This window comes from Amblyomma mixtum, chromosome 1 (genome assembly GCF_055824585.1).
Source record: "Amblyomma mixtum isolate Tamu chromosome 1, ASM5582458v1, whole genome shotgun sequence".
NCBI lineage: Eukaryota > Metazoa > Arthropoda > Arachnida > Ixodida > Ixodidae > Amblyomma > Amblyomma mixtum.
In genome coordinates, this window is record NC_143012.1 from 276,253,933 (window position 1) to 276,272,992 (window position 19,060).

At 46.7% G+C, this 19,060-nt stretch overlaps 1 protein-coding gene and 1 pseudogene across 2 annotated transcripts in view; one reads left to right on the forward strand and one right to left on the reverse strand.

Annotated features, from left to right (window-relative positions):
• The first annotated feature begins 1,307 nt into the window (after positions 1-1,307).
• On the forward strand, positions 1,308-5,277 carry LOC149371785 (uncharacterized; annotated as a pseudogene).
• A 2,123-nt stretch (positions 5,278-7,400) lies between these two features.
• The window catches only part of LOC149371786 (WD repeat-containing protein 17-like), a 58,329-nt gene continuing 46,669 nt past the window's right edge, over positions 7,401-19,060 (reverse strand). The window contains exons 20-26 of one of the 2 annotated variants that reach the window (XM_089585259.1): positions 16,337-16,448; positions 14,859-15,000; positions 14,554-14,656; positions 13,857-13,958; positions 13,675-13,773; positions 10,296-10,461; positions 7,401-7,671 (exon numbers count right to left, since the gene is read on the reverse strand). In XM_089585259.1, coding sequence (XP_089441385.1) covers positions 7,552-7,671; positions 10,296-10,461; positions 13,675-13,773; positions 13,857-13,958; positions 14,554-14,656; positions 14,859-15,000; positions 16,337-16,448 — 844 coding nt within the window. In that variant the 3' untranslated portion in view covers positions 7,401-7,551. Of the gene's footprint in view, positions 7,672-10,295; positions 10,462-13,674; positions 13,774-13,856; positions 13,959-14,553; positions 14,657-14,858; positions 15,001-16,336; positions 16,449-19,060 lie in introns of those variants that run through there. The other variant, XR_016292022.1, reaches the window with a different exon arrangement.

The following is a 19,060-nucleotide window of genomic DNA, read 5'->3' on the forward strand; positions in this document are numbered from 1 at the left end:
TAGACGAGTGTATAGTCTCCGAGGCCTAAACGGTTATGTGAAATAACTGCGATTAAAACTACATGGTACCAAAAGATGAAATCACAATTTCATACAGTTGGGTATCGGTGGGGGGGGGGGGGGGGGGGCAAAAAGCATGTAGACCGGCACAGAACTTTTCAAGCACGAATATTTTGGTTATATTTTCGGTTATTTTTAAGTGCTGTTTAAATTTAGAATCTTCAATAACATACCATCGTGCCATTTTACAGCTTAACCTCTTCTAAGAGCACTGCAACAACACAAGCACTTCACACACCTCTTCACTCACCTGATTCAAACAAATCACCCCTATACTTATGCTTATATACCCCCTAGGAAGGATGTCCTCATGTGGGCAAGTCCCAGTGTCAACACTGACAACCAAGGGATATCCCTGCGAAATTTTCAAAGGACATGCGGATATCCCCAGAAAGTATGGAGAAACTCCCGCACACATCCGTCGCATATCTTTTTGGCTGTACTTTCTGTGACCAAGGGACGTCCATAGGAAGTGTCTGAGGCTTTTCATATACCTTAACATGGACATATTCGGTATTGGTGAAATAACGGTAAATTTCTCTGGCAATTTTTATGGGCACATGAAAAAACTTGCTCGGCTCACGGTGAAAAATAATCGCAACCGTAATTTATACTTTCTGTGTTCGCCCGACGGCAATGTCCACGAGTATGGCTCGTGCGGGGCACCGCGGAAGCGCGGTTGTGAAAGAAAAAAAAAAATGACCAGCTGATTACACTGGTGTTGTTGCTTGGCCTAACGCTGACATTTTTTCGGCCGCTGTTTGACAGCGGTAAACAAGACTAACACAAAGCATATGCGAAACACAGATCAGGACGCACAAACGCTTTCATGCAACACCAAATGTTGGGCATATGTCCATTGAACGAATCATTACACGAGCATGTATACTCTAAATCCAACCTCATTTTGTATACCAGTGTTTCTTGCACGTTGATTCATATTATTTCATTCGATTATGCATCTATAATCACAAAAACAAGAATTGAAAATGAGTGGATCACGTTGCGGACATTTTATATTAGAAAAAATTCAGGCGGGCACTTTCTTTACCTAAAGTGCGGCGAGGCGAAAGCCTTAAGCGCTGTGTTGCTGCTTGTGTCACTGATGTGTGGTTAAGATGTTAAGCTTCGCTAGAGTGTACTAGAATAGGTGAGTGCCGCGACCCGCGCCGACGCGCATGCTTTCGAATGGCGCTCCGCGCGCGGAAAGCTATGCGGGGGCGCTGCGGTCGAGGTGGATTGGGAAGCGCCGGCCGCGCCGGGTCCCACTCGGAGAGATGTGCTGATGGAGGCGTGAGTGCGAAGCGTTGTTTGTTGTGTTTTGCAATGAAATTCTTCACTGAGATTGGCTGAGATTCACTGAGCGTGGCTGAGATTGTGAGGTGTTTAATATGCCGAAGGACCGGCATCGGCACTGCTACGCGCCTGGCTGTTGCACCGGTTACGCTGGTGTGGAAGCCACTCGGAAACTCTCCTTGTTCAGCGTGCCAAAGGACGAAGCCCGTAAGAAGCTGTGGGAAAAGAATCTACGTCGCGCCCACAAGCCGTTGGATATAGCAAATGTGCTGTATGTGAACTGCATTTCGAGGACCGCTATATTCTCCCTGAGTACGTGCACATTGTGGGCGGGAAAGAAGTGTGGAGTGCCGGCGCTCAGAAGTGATGCAGTGCCTACAATACTGCCAAATTCCCCTAAATACCTAAGCAAGGCGGTCCCGGTCGAACGTGCGCCTCGCAAAAGGGAAGCGTCTACAAAGCTGCAGGGTGCAAGGCGAAAAAAAAGGAGGGAAGAGAGCCCATGCTCGACAACAGCTTTACAAGATGAACTAGAAAGCAACGATTGCGGCTCGCCAAGCATTGATGAGGATAATTTGAATCATCTTAAGACTCCGTCAGCCAAGTGGTCATTACACCATTTCGAAAACTTCGAAGGCACCGTATATGCGCTCACACACCTGGAGGCGTGCACTGGAACAGTGCGCTCGGACAGAGCGGTTCTTTTCAGCCTCAGTCAAAAGAAGGATGTCTCCTTCAAGGCATTTCTCGGAGGGAAACAGGTTTCCGAAGGAACTGTAAGAACTGTGCTTGAAGCAGAAGAAGCCCTCCTTCATGCCTCAAGTTTAATTACATGTTCTGGTGCCATTTGTGCGTCAACAATTTTGACAGAGGATCTTACAAAATCACTCCTGCAAAAAACAGATGTCAAGCAGGGAAGTTTATACAGCAAAAAGTGCATGGCGACAACAACAGAGGGTAAATATTGCTTCATCATCTTTATTGTCAATTGCATGGATTTGGGCATTATTTTCATGTAATGCTAAACAGGGGGCTCGCTACAGGCTAAAAATCTAAAAGCTGCAAACATTCTCTGTTGCCAAAGAGCTCGAATCATTCTTTTACAGTGCCTTTACTGCCCAGGGATAGAAGCACTGGTTCAGTCATTTCATTACCTATTCCTTGCTTGCAGCATATTTGTTGACTAGCAAGATTGTGACTGCACATTCTTTCTAGGAATGCCCTGCATGTCCTGTCGCTACCTGCGAAAAGCTCTTCTTACAAAAATCTCTTGGCTGAAGAATCAACGTGTCAAAAAGACCAAGACCGCTGCGCAGAAGCTAAGGTCCACTTTACAAAAGCACCGGTGGCTGCCCAAGAAGGTGTTCAGCCTGAAGGGGCAAATTGAAAGAATGAGATCTAAGAATGCCACTATGGAAGAAGATGTACTGAGGGAGAAACTGGCCATACAGTGTGCCGAAACTGTTAATGCGACCGTCGTGTCGGCTGCTAGGTTCGACGGAACGCTTGTTCTTGCTTCAGTTTCCACAGCTTACACAAAGCAAATAAAAACTTGCATTCGCAACATGACGACGGCATCGATTCAGACTTGTCTAGGTGATCGCCGCGGTCGAAACAAGTTCAGAGCAGCGATTGCGCAGCGCGTAATCTGTCCCAGCAGCAGACGCTCCGAGCAAGCAATTCTCTCGGCAGTATTTCGTTACAATTGGGAGGCACTTAAATTGTCTTCGCGCACAAGCAGTCTGTTATTTAAAGGATGCTGATGCAAATCTGTGTCCGTACTGAACAGCGTAACCAGCCGCCGGAGTACCACCAAAGCGTGCGGCGATCCGCAACTCCGCAAGCAGGCGACAGCAAGCCGACCAAGCCAGGTCGCTCGCAGCGACCTCTGCCCTTTCCGCGCGCCGCGCCTCACGGACGCGGCTGTGGTCGGGCGCTTCGCCTCTAAGAGTGGAATGCGACAGCGTCTTGCAACGCTGCCAGGGAGTCCACAGAACGCCATCTCCAATTCGGCTTTACGCCTTGCTCGACGGTAAATTTCTTTTTGAGGAAAGGAAATATATCTCTCTCGCATATCTAGGTGGACACCTGAACCTCGCCGTAAGGGAAGGGAGAAAGATGGGAGTGAACGAAGACGCCATATCAGCTAGACGCGCCTTGTTCATTCCAAACCATCCTCTCCCTCCAGACACGTCCCCAGAGGCTGCAGAGGAAGCCGCCATTGCACTAGCTATCACTCGCACGGAAGCCCGGTATATACTAAGTGACTCCAAAACTGCGATTTTAAATTTTGCTCGAGGCCGAGTTTATGTCCCTGCTTTTGGCATACTGGACTCGCCCGATGCACCCCCGCCCCGCCATGTGGAGCTGATATGGGTGCCTGCGCACTCCGGGAATCCCGTAAACGAGGCTGCCAACCTTTTAGCCCGAGGTTCTTTAAACCGGGCTCAGGTGGCCTCGGATCGGGGATTCACGAAGGAGCGCATGCACACATTCAGTGAGCTGACCCAGGCATACAGAGCCTCACGCCAGCTCTACCCCCCGCCCCACCCCTCCCTAGATAACAAACACGCAACACTCTGGCGCAGACTACAGACACACACTCTCCCCTCCCCTGTTAACCTAGCCCACTATCACCCATCCTTTCCCACTTCCGCATGTGCCCTATCCCCAGAACCCTTCGCTTCTTCCCTCCACATCCTTTCCCTCTGCCCGGCGGACCCTCCCCCGCGGGACCTAGAGAACCTCAAGACCTGGGAGGACTGGGCGACCCTGCTGCGCTCGGAGGACCCGGCCGTGCAGACCATCGCCACCGGCCGTGCTGCCAGTGTTATGGACCTCAGGAACATACACACTTGAGTGCAGTGGGGTCGTGCGGGGACCCTGGGGCGTGTCCCAAAGTCCTGTGTAAATAAAGTTTTCTCTCTCTCTCTCTCTCCAAACCATCGAGCTGACATGGCGGAGTGGTTAGCGTACTCGTCTCCCAGTCCGGAGACCCTGGTTCGATTCCCCTACTCAACCAATTTCCTACTCGGTTTTATTTATTTGTGTGGTCTGACTAGAAAGATTAATTAGGCTAATTGGCCTTTATTGTTCTAATTCCATGTATCATGTCCTGTCACTAACCAGTCAAGTGATGGAACTCTCTAAAATGTTCGACAGAATGTGTATTAAACGTCTAGAAATGGCTAATTATGATGGTTAACGATAGTTAAGCATGACTTGCACATTTCGTGATACTAGTTAATGTATGGTTAGTGATAGTTAACGTGACGATAACTAGTACACTGATTAATTAATTTTAAGGTACAGGCGCAGTGCAGTCCCACATGCCATTTCTTTACTACTAATTACCAATTAGTCATTAAGTACAATGACATAATCATGAAATCTCTTTATATCATGTTCCGATGTCTCGATTGCACCCGATTCAGTATCGATTGGCTATTGATTGGCATATGCCCATATAAGGCATGCATCCGAAACGCGGACACATTTGCTAACACGTCTTGGTCACGACAGTATGAGACATTAAAGACTTTCGCCCTAAAAAAACAAACGTCCATTGTGCCATCTTCGTCGCGAACGTTATGCAGACGTAATGAGACATGATTGAAGAACGTGCGTAATATCATCCGAACGGGATACTCAACGGATAGAGTGTCAGGGCATCTCTACAAAAAGAATGCATATCAAGTTAGTGTCCGTAATACCACCCGAACGGGACATCCACCGGATAACGTGTCAGGACTTCTAAAACAAGGACTTGCCGCGGACATCCCTCGCAAGTACTCAAAAGTGTTAGGATATCTGGCTGCGATAAGGATATCCCTGGAATGTGGTGTTGTCACTGGATGGTAGACTGTTGCTTAACATGTTGACTTTTTGTTTGTTCTGTCTGTATGCCATAGGGTAAAGTAAGTTCAACCAGAGTGCTCTGTTAGTTGAAAACCGCAGTTAGTTCAAAAACAGTCAATATAATAAGCTCAGGTAGCAGCTGTCAAACTGTGTGCTTAGCCCTCCCATGCGGCGTACAGCCTTTGTCAAAAGTAACCAAACTGCATGGTTTGCTCCTAGCTCGTACAGTGGAGCCCTTACAGCTTCCCTGAAGCTGAAATGGTCGTTGAAGTTAAGGAGTGGGGGTCTTCTTACCTTGCAACACCTTTTGATCTCTAGAAAAGTCACAAGGGCTCCACTATAAAAGCTAGAAGCAAACCATGCAGCCTGGTTACTTTTGACGAAGACTGTACCTTACACTGATACTGCTGCAAAATATACCTAGTATGAGACAAAATGAAAAAATTTCTGTCTTTTCCAACAACCAACAGGAATTAATAAATTTTGTATGAATTGCTACTCCCAACCAACAGTTCTTGTCCGGAACGTTGAGCAAGTGCATTAAAAAAAAATTGAAGGACGTCATACACTTAAGGTCCGCCTTAAAGGGAAGCTGAAACGGTTTTTTGAGAATTCGAGGTTATTCAAGAATTCGAATCTATCAAGCTTCTAGATAAAACATGCAAAGTATTTTTGCACTAGCATTCAAAATGGTGACATAATCGTCGATTTAACCCGCGACGATGTTTAGGCTTCTCCTCACTACGTTGGGGGAGTGCGAGGAAACTCGGCAGTGACGTCATTGTTGCCGAAATTTCAGATGTCCGCTGCATTCGCCTGCATGCTGCTGTGCGTCGTCAGATGGCGCCAAACAACGCATCGATGACGTCGGTTTTCTTCCATGGAATAACCGTTTCTTCACTGGAAACGTAGTGCCGTCATACGTGACGTCATTATCGGGGCCTCTGCCCGTCTCTGCGCACTTCAGAGAAGCTGAACGCCGACGACGACTTTATTCAGCGATTACGTCACCATTTCAAATGGTAGAGCAAAACGATTTCGCAGGCTTTACCAGCACATTTCGCACGTTCGGCAGCATTAAACTCATCGAATTCGAAAACCGCTTCAGTTGCCCTTTAAGGGTATGACGCGATAGAGTAGTTGGTTAATTTTCATATATACAGAAGGTCATTCTCTAAATTACATTCATAGATCCCTGGGAGCCATCATACCCCTCCTGGCGCAGTGGTGAAGCAGTTAAGCGATGTGCCACTGGCCTGCGATGGCAGGTGCTCCCAGCAGTGGACCTTGTGCGACCCAGTTTGCTCTTCCCGAGCGACCGATCATTAACTGCCATCTCCCACGGCCGTGGGAAGTTCTCACTATCTGGTGGGCAGGTTGTGATGACGCCGCAAGGTCACATGACCTTGGTGGCCCACCTGCCTCCTGGATGGATGGATGGATGGATGGATGGATGGATGGATGGATAGGAGCGCCCCCTTTGAAACGGGGTGGTGGCAATTGCCACCATGCTCAGCTTTTCTTTTTAGAGAGCATCCTCCTAGGTTGCTCTCTGGGCGCCACCTGCCAGAGTCGTGCCCGGGATTTTTCTCTCACAGCGCCGACAACACCGACACCTTATTTCCTGGTTAACAAAGCCTTTAACACTATCATGTTAAATTCAGTGACGTCGAACCGATTTAGTTCAAAAGTCATTCTCCAGGATTAGCCTGTGTGTCCAGGAAAGAGTATTAGGGAAAAACAAGGAGATATGGGAGGTCTCACTTTCCCTTGATGTCAATTAACAATATCTATGAACAGTCCAAGAATGATGTAGAGGCAACGTCACGAATAAGGTTGCAGTTCCTTTCTCAGCAAAAGTAGATAAGCTGGACGGCGTAGAGACAATGCCTATGGACGTAGACGCTTGTACACAGTAGGGACGTCGCTCGGAGGTTTGTGGTGCGAAAAGAGTGGTACCGGAGTACACCATTCGCCCAAACTTTAGCTGGGTGATAAAGAAAAAACAAACGCAAGATGCAGAAATTATAACACCCATCCTGGAACCAGGTCTCTTCCTGAAAGAAAATCACCTGCTGCTTCAGTATCTTTTTTTCTTTCTCGAGATTATCGGCTGTCATTTAACCTTGACTTGCAAGGCAGAAGCTCATTTGGGCCAAATGTGAAGATCACAGCTGATATGATGGGACGCTCCAGATACCGTTGTACTTAAAGTTCGGGAACCTATTGGAGTAACAAAGGAAGTTTGAAACGACAGGCACATAATAAAAAAATCACAAAATATGCCACTCAGTAACAAGGTAAGGTGTATTAGTCAAACAACAGGCGTGCTGGTAGTCAAAACGGAACGATCCGATTGTATGCTCTTATTGGTGACAGGAGGTTGACCCTGGCCCACATTATGGCTTCGCTGAATGATATGGTAGATTCTCCGTCGTCTAGAAAGTAAACTGGGCCCTGAAAAAAAAAAAGAGAGACAAGGAAGGCAATTATGGAAACGTCACGGCGTATTCAAGAACTGAGGAAGTAACATTTCAGGGCATGTATTGATGCTGCTTTGTTTGCTTCTTTCACAAAGCTAGTTTCGCAGTGCAAGAGGCCATGCAAAATATGTTCATGAATCGTATCTCAACAGCTACTTCTGTAGCTCAAAGTTCGCAAGACGCTGTCCTACCTGCGCCTCAAGCACGGCTTTCGTCCATTCATGATTACAAAGAAAGAGATAGAGCTGTTAGATTCGAGGACAACTCGTAATGGGACGCATTCGTTGCAAGAAATGTTTGTCGCACTGAACTGCAAAACGAAAAAGTAAAATTAAATTCAGAAAGAGAACGTGCAGTAAAATACAGTATGCTATAGAACATGTAATGAGTCACCATCGAAATACTTCCTTTGAGTAGCGACTCGTCGATCAGTTCTACAAGCCGCCACTGGAGCTACTGCTGTTCCTACTCGCGGAATTCCATAACATCACATCCTCAGTTCACTTTCAATGTGATCTCCCATGACACTGGTTCGGGACAGTTAGTTCTTACCATGGTTTACAGTAAACAACACCGGTACAATACGCGACCTGTCCCGTCAGTGCTACGATGGTCCCCACTCCTCGTCACTTAGCTGCTCTAGCGCGGGTGGTTTTCAAATGGCGCAAAAAATTACCCAAGTTAGTTGAGCCACAGCGGCGCGGGTGACCGCGTTTTCGAAATTCGAAAAACTGACATGGCTATTTTTGCGAGCGTGCGTATAACGGCAAAAGTTAAAAAGTCAGCTATTATAATAGTTAGCGTACTAGATAGCATTATTCGCCTGTTTTTTGATGTCTGCCAATACTGGTTTACACTGCCGCAAAAAGCTTCTCTTCGCTTCAGAAACTTTATTTTTATAAGTTAGTGGCGGGCTTCCTTGAAATACACGTATATCTATACAGGCTGAGGGTAAGGTCGAAATGCGGTAAGCTGACGGAATTATGCCAAGGTTGGTTCGCCAGCTTATTGCAAGAGGACAAAAGAACAGGTCGTACTAATATCATAAACAAAAGCTTGATATCAGGATGTGCTCCCGGTAAGCGGCAGGTAAAGAAAAACGCTCTCTGTTAGAAATCTAGCAAACTAGCCCTTGCACTCGGTCATTTATTGCGCAAGTTTGCTTCTTAAAACTGAGTCTGCCTGTTGGCTTGGTCAGCACTACCTGCTGATAAAGACAAGAGGACATTTTTAGTGAAGTGAAATTCCAACGGTGGCTGCACCCGCTATGTCATGTACGTGCACAATTACAAGATGAAACGGGCTTTTTCAGGCGTAGCCGCCGTCCAAAAGGCGTTTCTTTACCAAAGCTATCATTAAAAAAATGAAGCAAGTGTTTGGAAATAAGGCCGAAATGTTGAAAAGTTTAATTGTATGTTTTTCTTTTAAACAAATTAACTCTGCATACTGCCTTCAAACGGCGTGTTTGTAAACACAAGTGAAGAAAGTCAATGGTGTTTTAAGCCACACGCTGTATTGTTAGATTTATTGAATAAAAACTGTTATTTGCTTCGTCATTGAGCTGCTACGTGAACATTTAGCTGTGCGTTTGGCATGCGAGGAATTACACTTCGTGACACTATTCTCACTTAATTTCATTTATTTCCAACATCACCCTGATGACCGCGAACAGAGCAACTAAACGGGCCTTTGTGTGCTCCATACTCAGCTTCGTCAGCGAATCCAAGTCTCTTTTATATTTGCGTTTTATGAACAAATCAGAACTGTGGAGCTTGAATGAAATGTCAAATGGCGACCTACAGAGCTTGTTAGTCGACACAAAACAATAAGTTACATCAGAGTCTTTCAAAAAGCATTGAAGGGCTGTGTTTAAATTCACTTTAGTGAACTTTTGTTTGGAATTGAAAAATTTGTAATTTACAGAATGTCACCTAAGCAATCCATCGACGGGCAAGCAAACTGCCCCGTTTAATTTTTTGTTTCTTTTTATATTGTCCTCACTGAACTTTGCCATACTGTACTCTGTTTTACCTTATTGCCATTGAAGATGTACAGAAAGGTCATTACGCAGAAAAAAAAGGCAAAACTAAGGCTGAACAAACACAACCAAACAAAATATAACTTTTCACTTTTCCCTTTTCGCTTTTCCTAGTTGAAACAGCTGGGAAAAGCTGGGTGCTTCAGTGAAGACTTCGTTTGCTTGTTTTGGATAGAGAGGCGTAACCATGAGAAGTGTGCGATCTGGGAATAGTATTGCTACATTTGCATTTTCTGCTGCTTTTTCTGATGCTTTATTTTCCGCTTGTGCTAGGGTACCACATCTGAGGTTGTACTTCTGCAAATGTATGTATTGGATCGCTCTACTTTCAAATAAATCAGCCCTGATAGCGCTCGACTATTACTTTTTTCTCAGAGCGCAGCGCGTACCAACCAGGCCCGCAACAACGCCCTCGTACAAAACTGAATAAGGATCCCACTCCTCGTCTTGTGCGCTACTATCCTGGTTAAGTTGTGAGCTGATACCCTAAAGTCATCGGAAACATGCGCTGTGTCTTTTGAATTTTTAGTAGCGACGGAGTTCTCGGCAAGTTTAGTTACCTGTATTGGTTTTCCGGTGAAGTGCGAGCGCCTCTGGTCTGAATGCCTGGGAAGGTGCGAGCCTGCAACCAGGACTTCCCCAAACTCCCCCTGATCAGTCGACATCTCGCCGAGTCTCCTAAGCAAACGTTCGGTTTGCAGTCCTCGATTTTGCATGATGCCGTTTCTGAAAAAAAAAAAACACAGAAAATAAATGTATGCACATGATGAGAAAGTTTTAAATTTGCTACCCACTCCGAGACTTTCGTTTCGAAGCACAGAGCCTGCAAGCTTTCGTAGTTTCGCGCTCACGTCGAGTTTGAGCGCTGTCGCAAAACTCCGGCGCTAATTGACGTAGTCGTTCAGCGTTTGGGCGTAAACCTGAAACAAAGAATCTTCACCTGCTGCCAGCGTGTTCTCGGCGGGACGCACCGAAGCAAGGGCCCTCATTAACGCAGACACGCATGAAGGGATGCTGTTGGTTCGCTCCCGTCCAAATACAACAGCAACGCACAAAAGTGCTCTTTCGAACAATCTCCTTCGGTGGATTTAGAACGAGACCTAAAATTCCGAAGCCCTAGCCCTAGTATAAAGGTGTACTACAATAAACGGTCAGTGCACTTAATCTCATGAGCTTCAAACCGTTTGAAGACACAACGTTCTGGCATCTACTGCATCCAAGTGCGGCACAGGCGTCATAGTCGGAATCGTGCCATTTGTATTTGTAATAACCGCGTCACGCCAGACCTCAAGTAATATGTTAATAGGCAGTACTGTCTTTAAAAAACCTGATCAATTAAAAAACATCATTTAGCCTTGGTTTTCTTCCTGCTTAATGTAGGTCGTGTTTTCGTTCCGAAAGAATACGAACACATCTAGGGCTAAGAAATGATTGAATCTTTCCACTTCATTCTATCTCCCAGAGGCAAGCCTGTACGCTGGACGATTTCGGCTCAGAATTTGTTGTTTATTGGATGGTAGAATGGTTCCGATATAAAGGAATATCTAACTTTGAAAGGCCGAGACTGGCGCTGTTTAGCACTTGGTACAGACGCTCCTAAACAGTAAGTTAAGCTTCAACAGGCTTTACCAAAGCTGAACTCATGCTTTCTCAGAGATCGAAACTGGAGGGGGGTAGAGGCGGACAGAGGGAGAGAGAAGTACTTTAGTAGAATGAGACTCGAGTCAGCTGCGGCCTGAGGCTAGAGTGATGGACTGTTTGGTTGCGTTAATACGTGACTCGTTTCGAAAGCGATCACCCCAGTAATGTGAGGCAAGTCCTCGTGATAACAGAGTGTTTTTATCATGCGCAAATTTAGGTTCGCAGGAAGCTCAATTGAGAGGAAATACCGCCATAGCGTTAGCAAAATCCTCTTTCAACAAACTTCTAATCATTACATCAACAAATCTACATGCACACACACACGAATGCACGCACATGTGTGCACCTTTGTCTTTTACCACTGCAAAACCAACAGAAAAAAATAATTAGTACTAAAACAATACAAAAATAATTAAAAAAATATATAAGAGCTACCACATAGAAATTCTTCGAATTTTCACGAAGACGGTCCATCTTAGCTACACACTACCTCTTTACTGTAGGGTCGACTTATTCGTCATGGCAAAGGACGGAAGACCAGGGAAACGCGTGTATTTCATGCCGGAACACAGTACGCGTGAGGGCTTGGATGATGTAACCGGAAACAACCGAACAAGTAACTGTGAACGTTGTTGGTAAGCGTGGTGCTCTTCCAGCCCTCGGGCTCGACAAGCACAACGATAAGGAACGTAGACGTGCCGTCTCGGCAGCACCATTATCTCGTTGCTTTCTCAGCATCTTCTTGTGTAATGGCGACTCGGACACACCTCCGTCGCTGCTCGGCAGCCTCAGCTTACGCTGCTCAAAGATGTATGCAAAAAAAGCCCATTCTCCCCTGTCGCGGCAGAGTCTTACGTACCTGTTCAATGTCGCCCTCACTAAGCGGCGTTGTGAAAAATGATCTTTCTTTATCAGCGACAGCTGTATGGGTGTTGTTCAGCGAAATCATGGCGTCGTTGTCGTCGGCGGATATCGCACTCCTACGTCGCTGCACCCCCACTAAACTCCTGGCTGCTGTTAGAGTTCATGCACGTCCACCACGGCAAGGCCCCTGTAAGTGACGTTTCCCGGAAGCTGCTAATCGCGCCATCCTAGCATCGTGTCCTCGCGGAATGGTTGGTTGGTTGGTTTATGGGGTTTAACGTCTCAAAGCGACTAAGGCTATGAGAGACGCCGTAGTGGAGGGCTCCGGAAATTTCGACCACCTGGGGTTCTTTAACGTGCACTGACATCGCACAGTACACGGGCCTCGAATTTCTCCTCCAAAGAAATTCTATCCGCCGCGGCCGGGATCGAACCCGCGTCTTTTGGGTCAGCAGCCGAGCACCATAGCCACTGAGCCACCGCGGCGGCACTCCTCGCGGAATGATCCCTATACTTGGACATGGCGACGGCCCACGTTTGGTAGGCGCCGACTAACCCATTGGGACGGTATGGGGATGAACAAAGGAAGCGGCCGTGGAGAGGAAGGCAGACAACTGCCGGCGACAATGGCGATGGAGGGGCGGCGGAAATAAAATTTGAAAAGAAGGAGCGGAGGGGAGGAACATAGGGAGCGAGGGAAGCTAGCGGACGAGACGTTCGTAAGAGAGCAAGAGAGAAGATCCGGGCGGCGCCATAACCCGAGAGCTCGTGGTCTAGCCGTTGCTTGAGTTCAGCCTGCGTGAACGCCTCCTCACGCCTGGCAGCTCGGCGTAGAACTATCAGCTCACGACGAAGGCAGCACAACTGGAAAGAATCCCCAGCCTGACTGCGGCAAACATCGAGGCTATGATCCAGTCCTTTATCGAGCTCGTGCCACGCCACGTCGATGTAGCCCCAGTAACGACCAACCAAACAAGTCACGTAAGTGACACCACGCCATTTGACTTCATTAAATATATCTAAAACTCATTTCTTGAGTCTGTGCTTCTATCGCCTCGTGTCCAGTGTGGACCCAGGGCCATTTTAGAAACTGGTTCATCACATTGCTTATTGCACCCGGCTACTCCAAAATAGTCGACGCTGCACCCCGAACACTAACACCACAACGTCCTCGCTGTACCTGTCACGGCGGATTACCGCCTGATATGGATGGATGAGCGACCGTGTGCGACCGTGCATGACGCATGGTTCTGCGTGACACACGTCTACCCTCATCCTTATACCCCACCCACACCCAACTCAATATGCTCAGCAAAATGCTCTCAGCAGACTTACCCTTGGCGCTAGTGCGAGTATAATTACATGTTCGACTTCGGGCGCAAGGCCAGAGGAATAGAAAAAAAAATCATGAGGCAATGCGCTCTTCAGACTTACTTGGATTCGATACTAAACTGCGGTAGCGCGTCGCTATCGTCCAACAGTACTTCGTTCTCTAGTAATGACTCCAGTGAGCGATTCTTCTTGAGCAGTTCTCTGGAACAAAATGACGTCATTGTAAGGTTGACAGTACAGGTCAGCGCTGAAGATGCCCTGGGCGAAAAAAAAAACTAACCTACCTGGCGTGAGCCAAGAGCGGCGTGACGACGGCCCAGTAACCGTCGCGGATGGCCTTCAGTGCACCCATATACGCAGAAAAGAAGCGGAGTTCTTTGTAGAGTCTAGGTGAAGAGAGAAGAGGTGGCATGTAGGTAGCTCCAGGCCCGTACCAAACATGCCCGTACTACAGTCCCGTACCAGACATGGATAGCCAAACACCCTGAGCATACCCGAAAGGCGCATTAAGAAACTTAAGCCATACTTAAAAAAAAAGGAATAAAAACTGGCAGGTTTGACGCAGCGATATTGAAAGAGCAGCGTTTGCCGACCTCTCCTCCTTTTTCACTCACTAAAATTCCTCTATCTCTCTTTCTGTCTATCAACTAGAGCAACATTATCTACCTCATGATAGGGTGATTATGCAGCGCGGAAAATTGTAAAAACGTTAAACCGCTATTGGTACTCTTCAGTGCGGACGCCATGAGCGTAACTAGAGAGATCTCCTACCACTGGAGAGCTGGCAGCCTCAGAATTCAGACTTCAGTCTGCCTGGTTACTTCAATGAACCAGCACTATAGTTCTAGCACGCTGTGTGTCACTACACCCGGAAACCGCATTGTACGCTGGTTAGTGGAAGCGTTTTATCAAAGCTCGTTTATGCCCTAGGCAACCCGAGTGTTGCGTGTTTTGTGCTGGTTGCGCGTTTCTGAAGCTTACTCTTCGTTCTTTTCCTGGGACAAGATCCTCGGATGCAGAGACTGCATCCAGCGCACCAGCTTCCAGAGAGGATCGAGTGTCCAGTCTTCTTTTGACATCCTTTCTAAAGAGAAAAAAAAAAACGATGGGAAGAAGGATGTTAACTTCTCTTAGGAGAATGAAATGACAAGAACAGTCAACAAAAAAGAAAATGCGTTAGTTTCTTTAGCATTCCCGCATTGCTGGCAGCAGCGACTTGAAGGGTTATGTGTAAGCAGACAATATGCACGTCCTACCAGACGCTTCTCAACGTCGTTTTCACGTACCTTTAACGTAACTAATGCCGACCCTGAGAGCTTCGGACTGTGTTTCGGATATAACATAATACTGAACAGCCATCGCACTGTCACCTTCTTTTTCGTGTTGGTGCGCAAGAGATGTGCATTCTTCGACAGACGGCAAGGAAACCTGGAAAGGGATAACAGAATATTTGTCCGAGAGAGGCAAAATATGAACTACTTACAGTATGCATCTACTGTACTGTTGAATACTACTTCATTTCCGCTCACCATTTGGGCTAACTTCAATATTAGGCGGAGAAATACCGTCAATGTGCAGTAACGTCAGAACGTTTTAAAGTAACCAGGGCCGGCGTAATACAATTCTTCTGACACAATTCTATTCCCTTTTACCGTAGTCCGCGTGAAATGGCTTATTATAATGGCTATTATTATTCTTATTGTTAATGGCTTATTAACACAATGAGGGCATAGCGCCGCCTGAACAAAAAAGCGAAGGCTGTTGGAACGGTATCGTGGTGATATCATGATTATTAATGTGAGCTTTCCGTAAAAGGGCCGTTTCCTTAACGCTTGCCCGCTTCTCGAAGGCATTTTTCAAATTTTCTGACATGAAATAGGGTTTAACAGGCTGTTATCGGAAGTTGTCCAGTAAGCTTGGCAGCTAGTTTTGCAAGTTACCCAGCCCACCCATTTGTCTGTTTCCTTACTTCTAACATAACATCTCAGTTAGCTTCGCTTGAAAAAAAAAAGAAATTAGTGCCTGCGGGACTAATTTTTTGAGGCACTCTCTGCGTGGCCTCTGGGGCACCGTCTGCGAAGCCTAAGACACCGTTTTAATAGCCTAAGGAGCCTTTTACTTAGCTTAAGGCAACGTCTGCGTAGCCCGAGGTGCCGTCTGCGTAGTCATGCTCACTTTTCTCGGTGTATTTAAAGTATTGAATCTGCGCAACAAAAACCAAGAAAGCAACACTTTTTACGTCGTCACTGCTCACCTAGTTAAAAAAACAAAACAAAAATATCCTCGAGCGCTCCACGAAAAGGCATGACAGAATACGCCGGCTAACGCTAGGACGCCGCGGAAGTATCGAATGCCGAGTACAATACGGCGACAGCAGCATCGACCCCACGAAGACGGCACCGCGGAGGAGAAAACATTGCTCAGCAGAGAAAAGCACATCAGAGTAGACAAGAAAAAATAAAGCGGGTTCTGCTTCCAGGACGATTCTCTGAGAACCCAGCCAAAAGAAATGAAGTATATTATCACGCAAAGTGCGCGACACATCAGAATCGCAAGAAAAACAAATAGGCAGAGATAAGAGCGAGAAAGAAATACGATCCGCGCTGCCGAGAAAATAATCAGGCATATATGTATTCATGAAGTTGCGACACATTCACGACGATATCGGATGCAGAGGTTCCAGGGCATTCTTCTTCCGCCTCGTTCTTGGAAAGTGTTGAAGCTCGACCAAAGAACTCGGAAGCGGATATGCAGTCACGTGCACCTTTTCGTGAAGGGCGTTCCTCTCGGCCATGGAGCAGCCACATCCGGCGAGGATCTCCACCCTCTCTGCGTGCGCCTCTTCGCACAGGCCGAGCAGGTCCATGGCCAGCTCCCTGGAACGGCATCCCCCCACACCAGCCGACAAGTTGCTCAAAAAGAGACAGATAACGGCGCAAGCTGAATCAATGCGAGTGTGCGCAGTGCCTGAATTTATTTGATTTTGCGAATGCAGACGACAGCTGAGCCCATCGTTGGAGTTTCCTTCTCAACTGCCGCGCGTGCATTCGTGTCTTGCGCGTTTTTATGGAGCTCACAGGGGATCTGTTATCGCCGCGCGCTGCCTCCAACCGACCGACTTTTAGGAAGATTGCTCGAAGCTTTCTCGTAAGCTTCGCGGTTCTGGTCTGCCCAAACACATAGGGATAGTAGTATTCGTACGGGTGTATGTACATAGATATGTGCAACGTCTCGATATGTGCGCCGAGGCTGCAAATCAAGATCCGTCATCGACGTTCTGAGGGCCGCCCCGCTCTTTTGTTTACAGACACGAAGATCTTTTACATGGCATCTTGTTTCTTCGCCAAACAAAATCATTTTTGTGGAGTCAGGGCTTTCCGTCCAATGTTATTGTTGTTCGGCGTACTACCGCTCACCAGTGCTTCCCAACGGTGTTCGAAGGGTCTTTATCTCTACGAGTAGTTACGGCATGATATGGAGGCAGTTATGAGAGGCCAGACAAGACATTCTCGAGAGCCTACACTCTTGAGGTAACATGCACTTTGCGGCTGAAGCCAACCTAGACAACATTCTTAACACTCTGCGTAGGGGGTACCCGGTTACATAACACAAAGTCGGCGACAATGCTCTGTCATCTCAGCTTTACTTTAGGCATATTTATTTTACCGCTAGAATAACGGGAAGAAACACAGATATCGATTGATGCGAGAAATAAAGTTGAATACTTTTCGCTATACAGACAGACTACAAGGTGGCTCCTCACAAGTGAAAAAAAACAAACAAACTTGACGGGTAGTTACGTAACCGTTACCCAATCGAAATCTTCCTACTTTTTTACCACAGTTCATATTGGGCTACCTGAGTTTCATCTTTTGAGGGCGACATGCAGAAAGCTACAGCAGCATCTAAGTGAATTTGGCAGTGGGCTAAGAAATGAATCCTAGGTAAGTATTTTATGGCATATTTTGCCCGCTCCCCGTTAGTATGTCAAGTTTCTACACCCAAGGAAGAAACGAACCTAGCCTAAACTGACTTAAAAACATGCAAGCAAATCAAAATCGAAAATTTCATCACTGTTAGAGTCGCCCACCCCGACCCCCCTCCGCCCCCCCCCCCCCCAAAAAAAAAAAAAACGGATCAAGCTGTTTCTATGCCACTTTCGTTTTTATATGTCTTGCTGGCTAGCCTAACTTTGACGTGCGGACTAGAAATGGCTCCAAGACAGCGCCTTTCTTCTCCGTACTCTAAATAGTGGAAACACCGTCGCGATCCTGTAGGGGTCGTCTGTAGTGTGCAGGCGCATGACGAACTGTGACGCAGCAGTACCAGCGATAATGAGGCACAAGTTCATTACAGCTACATTTAGGTGGAAAATGGTATGGACCCACCAGCAGAAAGTTATGATGAACAGCGAGGCGCTGAACCAGAAGGTGTAAAAAGGAATCGCCGCTTAGTGACTTGCTACGCTTCCTAACTGTAACTTCCTAAGACACCACCGTACTTGCTGAACATCCTAACCGTGCAGTTTCCTAACTGTACATGCTGAGCCTCCCAACTATACGTACTGAGCTTCACAGCTACATATGCTTCTTAAAACAGCCCAAAAGACACGGACGCAAATCCTAGGGTTTCAGACCTTAGGAATCCGAATGTATAGCTTTCAGCCCGTACGCTAACAAAATACGCCAGCCGACAAGTGCCGCTACGTGCGTTTTCTGGCGCCGACAACACAGATAGAGCACAGGAGCAAGAAATCTCCATGCCGTAATGAAAAACTTGCAGGACTATGACAGCGCAGTTTCTAGCAAGCACCAAAACTGTATTTCTAAAAGGACTTAAGATTGCGGAGATACGAGGCCCTGCTAATAAAAACCAAATCTCTGAGCCCACATGATTAACGGGCACATTTTGGGTATCAGAGTTTTGGGTATCAGTGCCCATTACGGCATGCGTGTATGGTGATATAGTGCTTTTGTTATTCGCGAAGCGAGGAGGGAGACAACGTTTTCAGCAGAATTGCATTTCATTCTGATCTTTTTTGCACTTCGACTGCCCGTGTTCTCGCTCTCACCGGAATCATAGAGATGGGTGAACGACAATAACCGAGAATCAGCCGAGAAGAATTGTATCATTGCGGCCTTACATTCATTACACACCTTCCTTTCACTGCTTTCGAACAAACAAGGCACAAGGCGAGGTTACGAGAACAGAGCGAGCAAAAAAAAAAAAAAAAGACGACCTCATTGTTCTCGCTTTTCACCTGTATACACGATCAGCAATCGTGTGCAGGATATATCGTTATTTAAACTATCACAGCATTAATAAAATTTTGGGCACGAAAAAATGCTAAAGGGCGGAGCTTTATTAAAACTCAAGCGACGCTGACTGGCAAACTTTTCTGGCTTGTCTTCTGCATAGCAGGATGACACTTCGACAATCGCTGTGTCGAGCGTATTTAAGAAATTTTTTTTTCCAGTGAGTTTTTTTT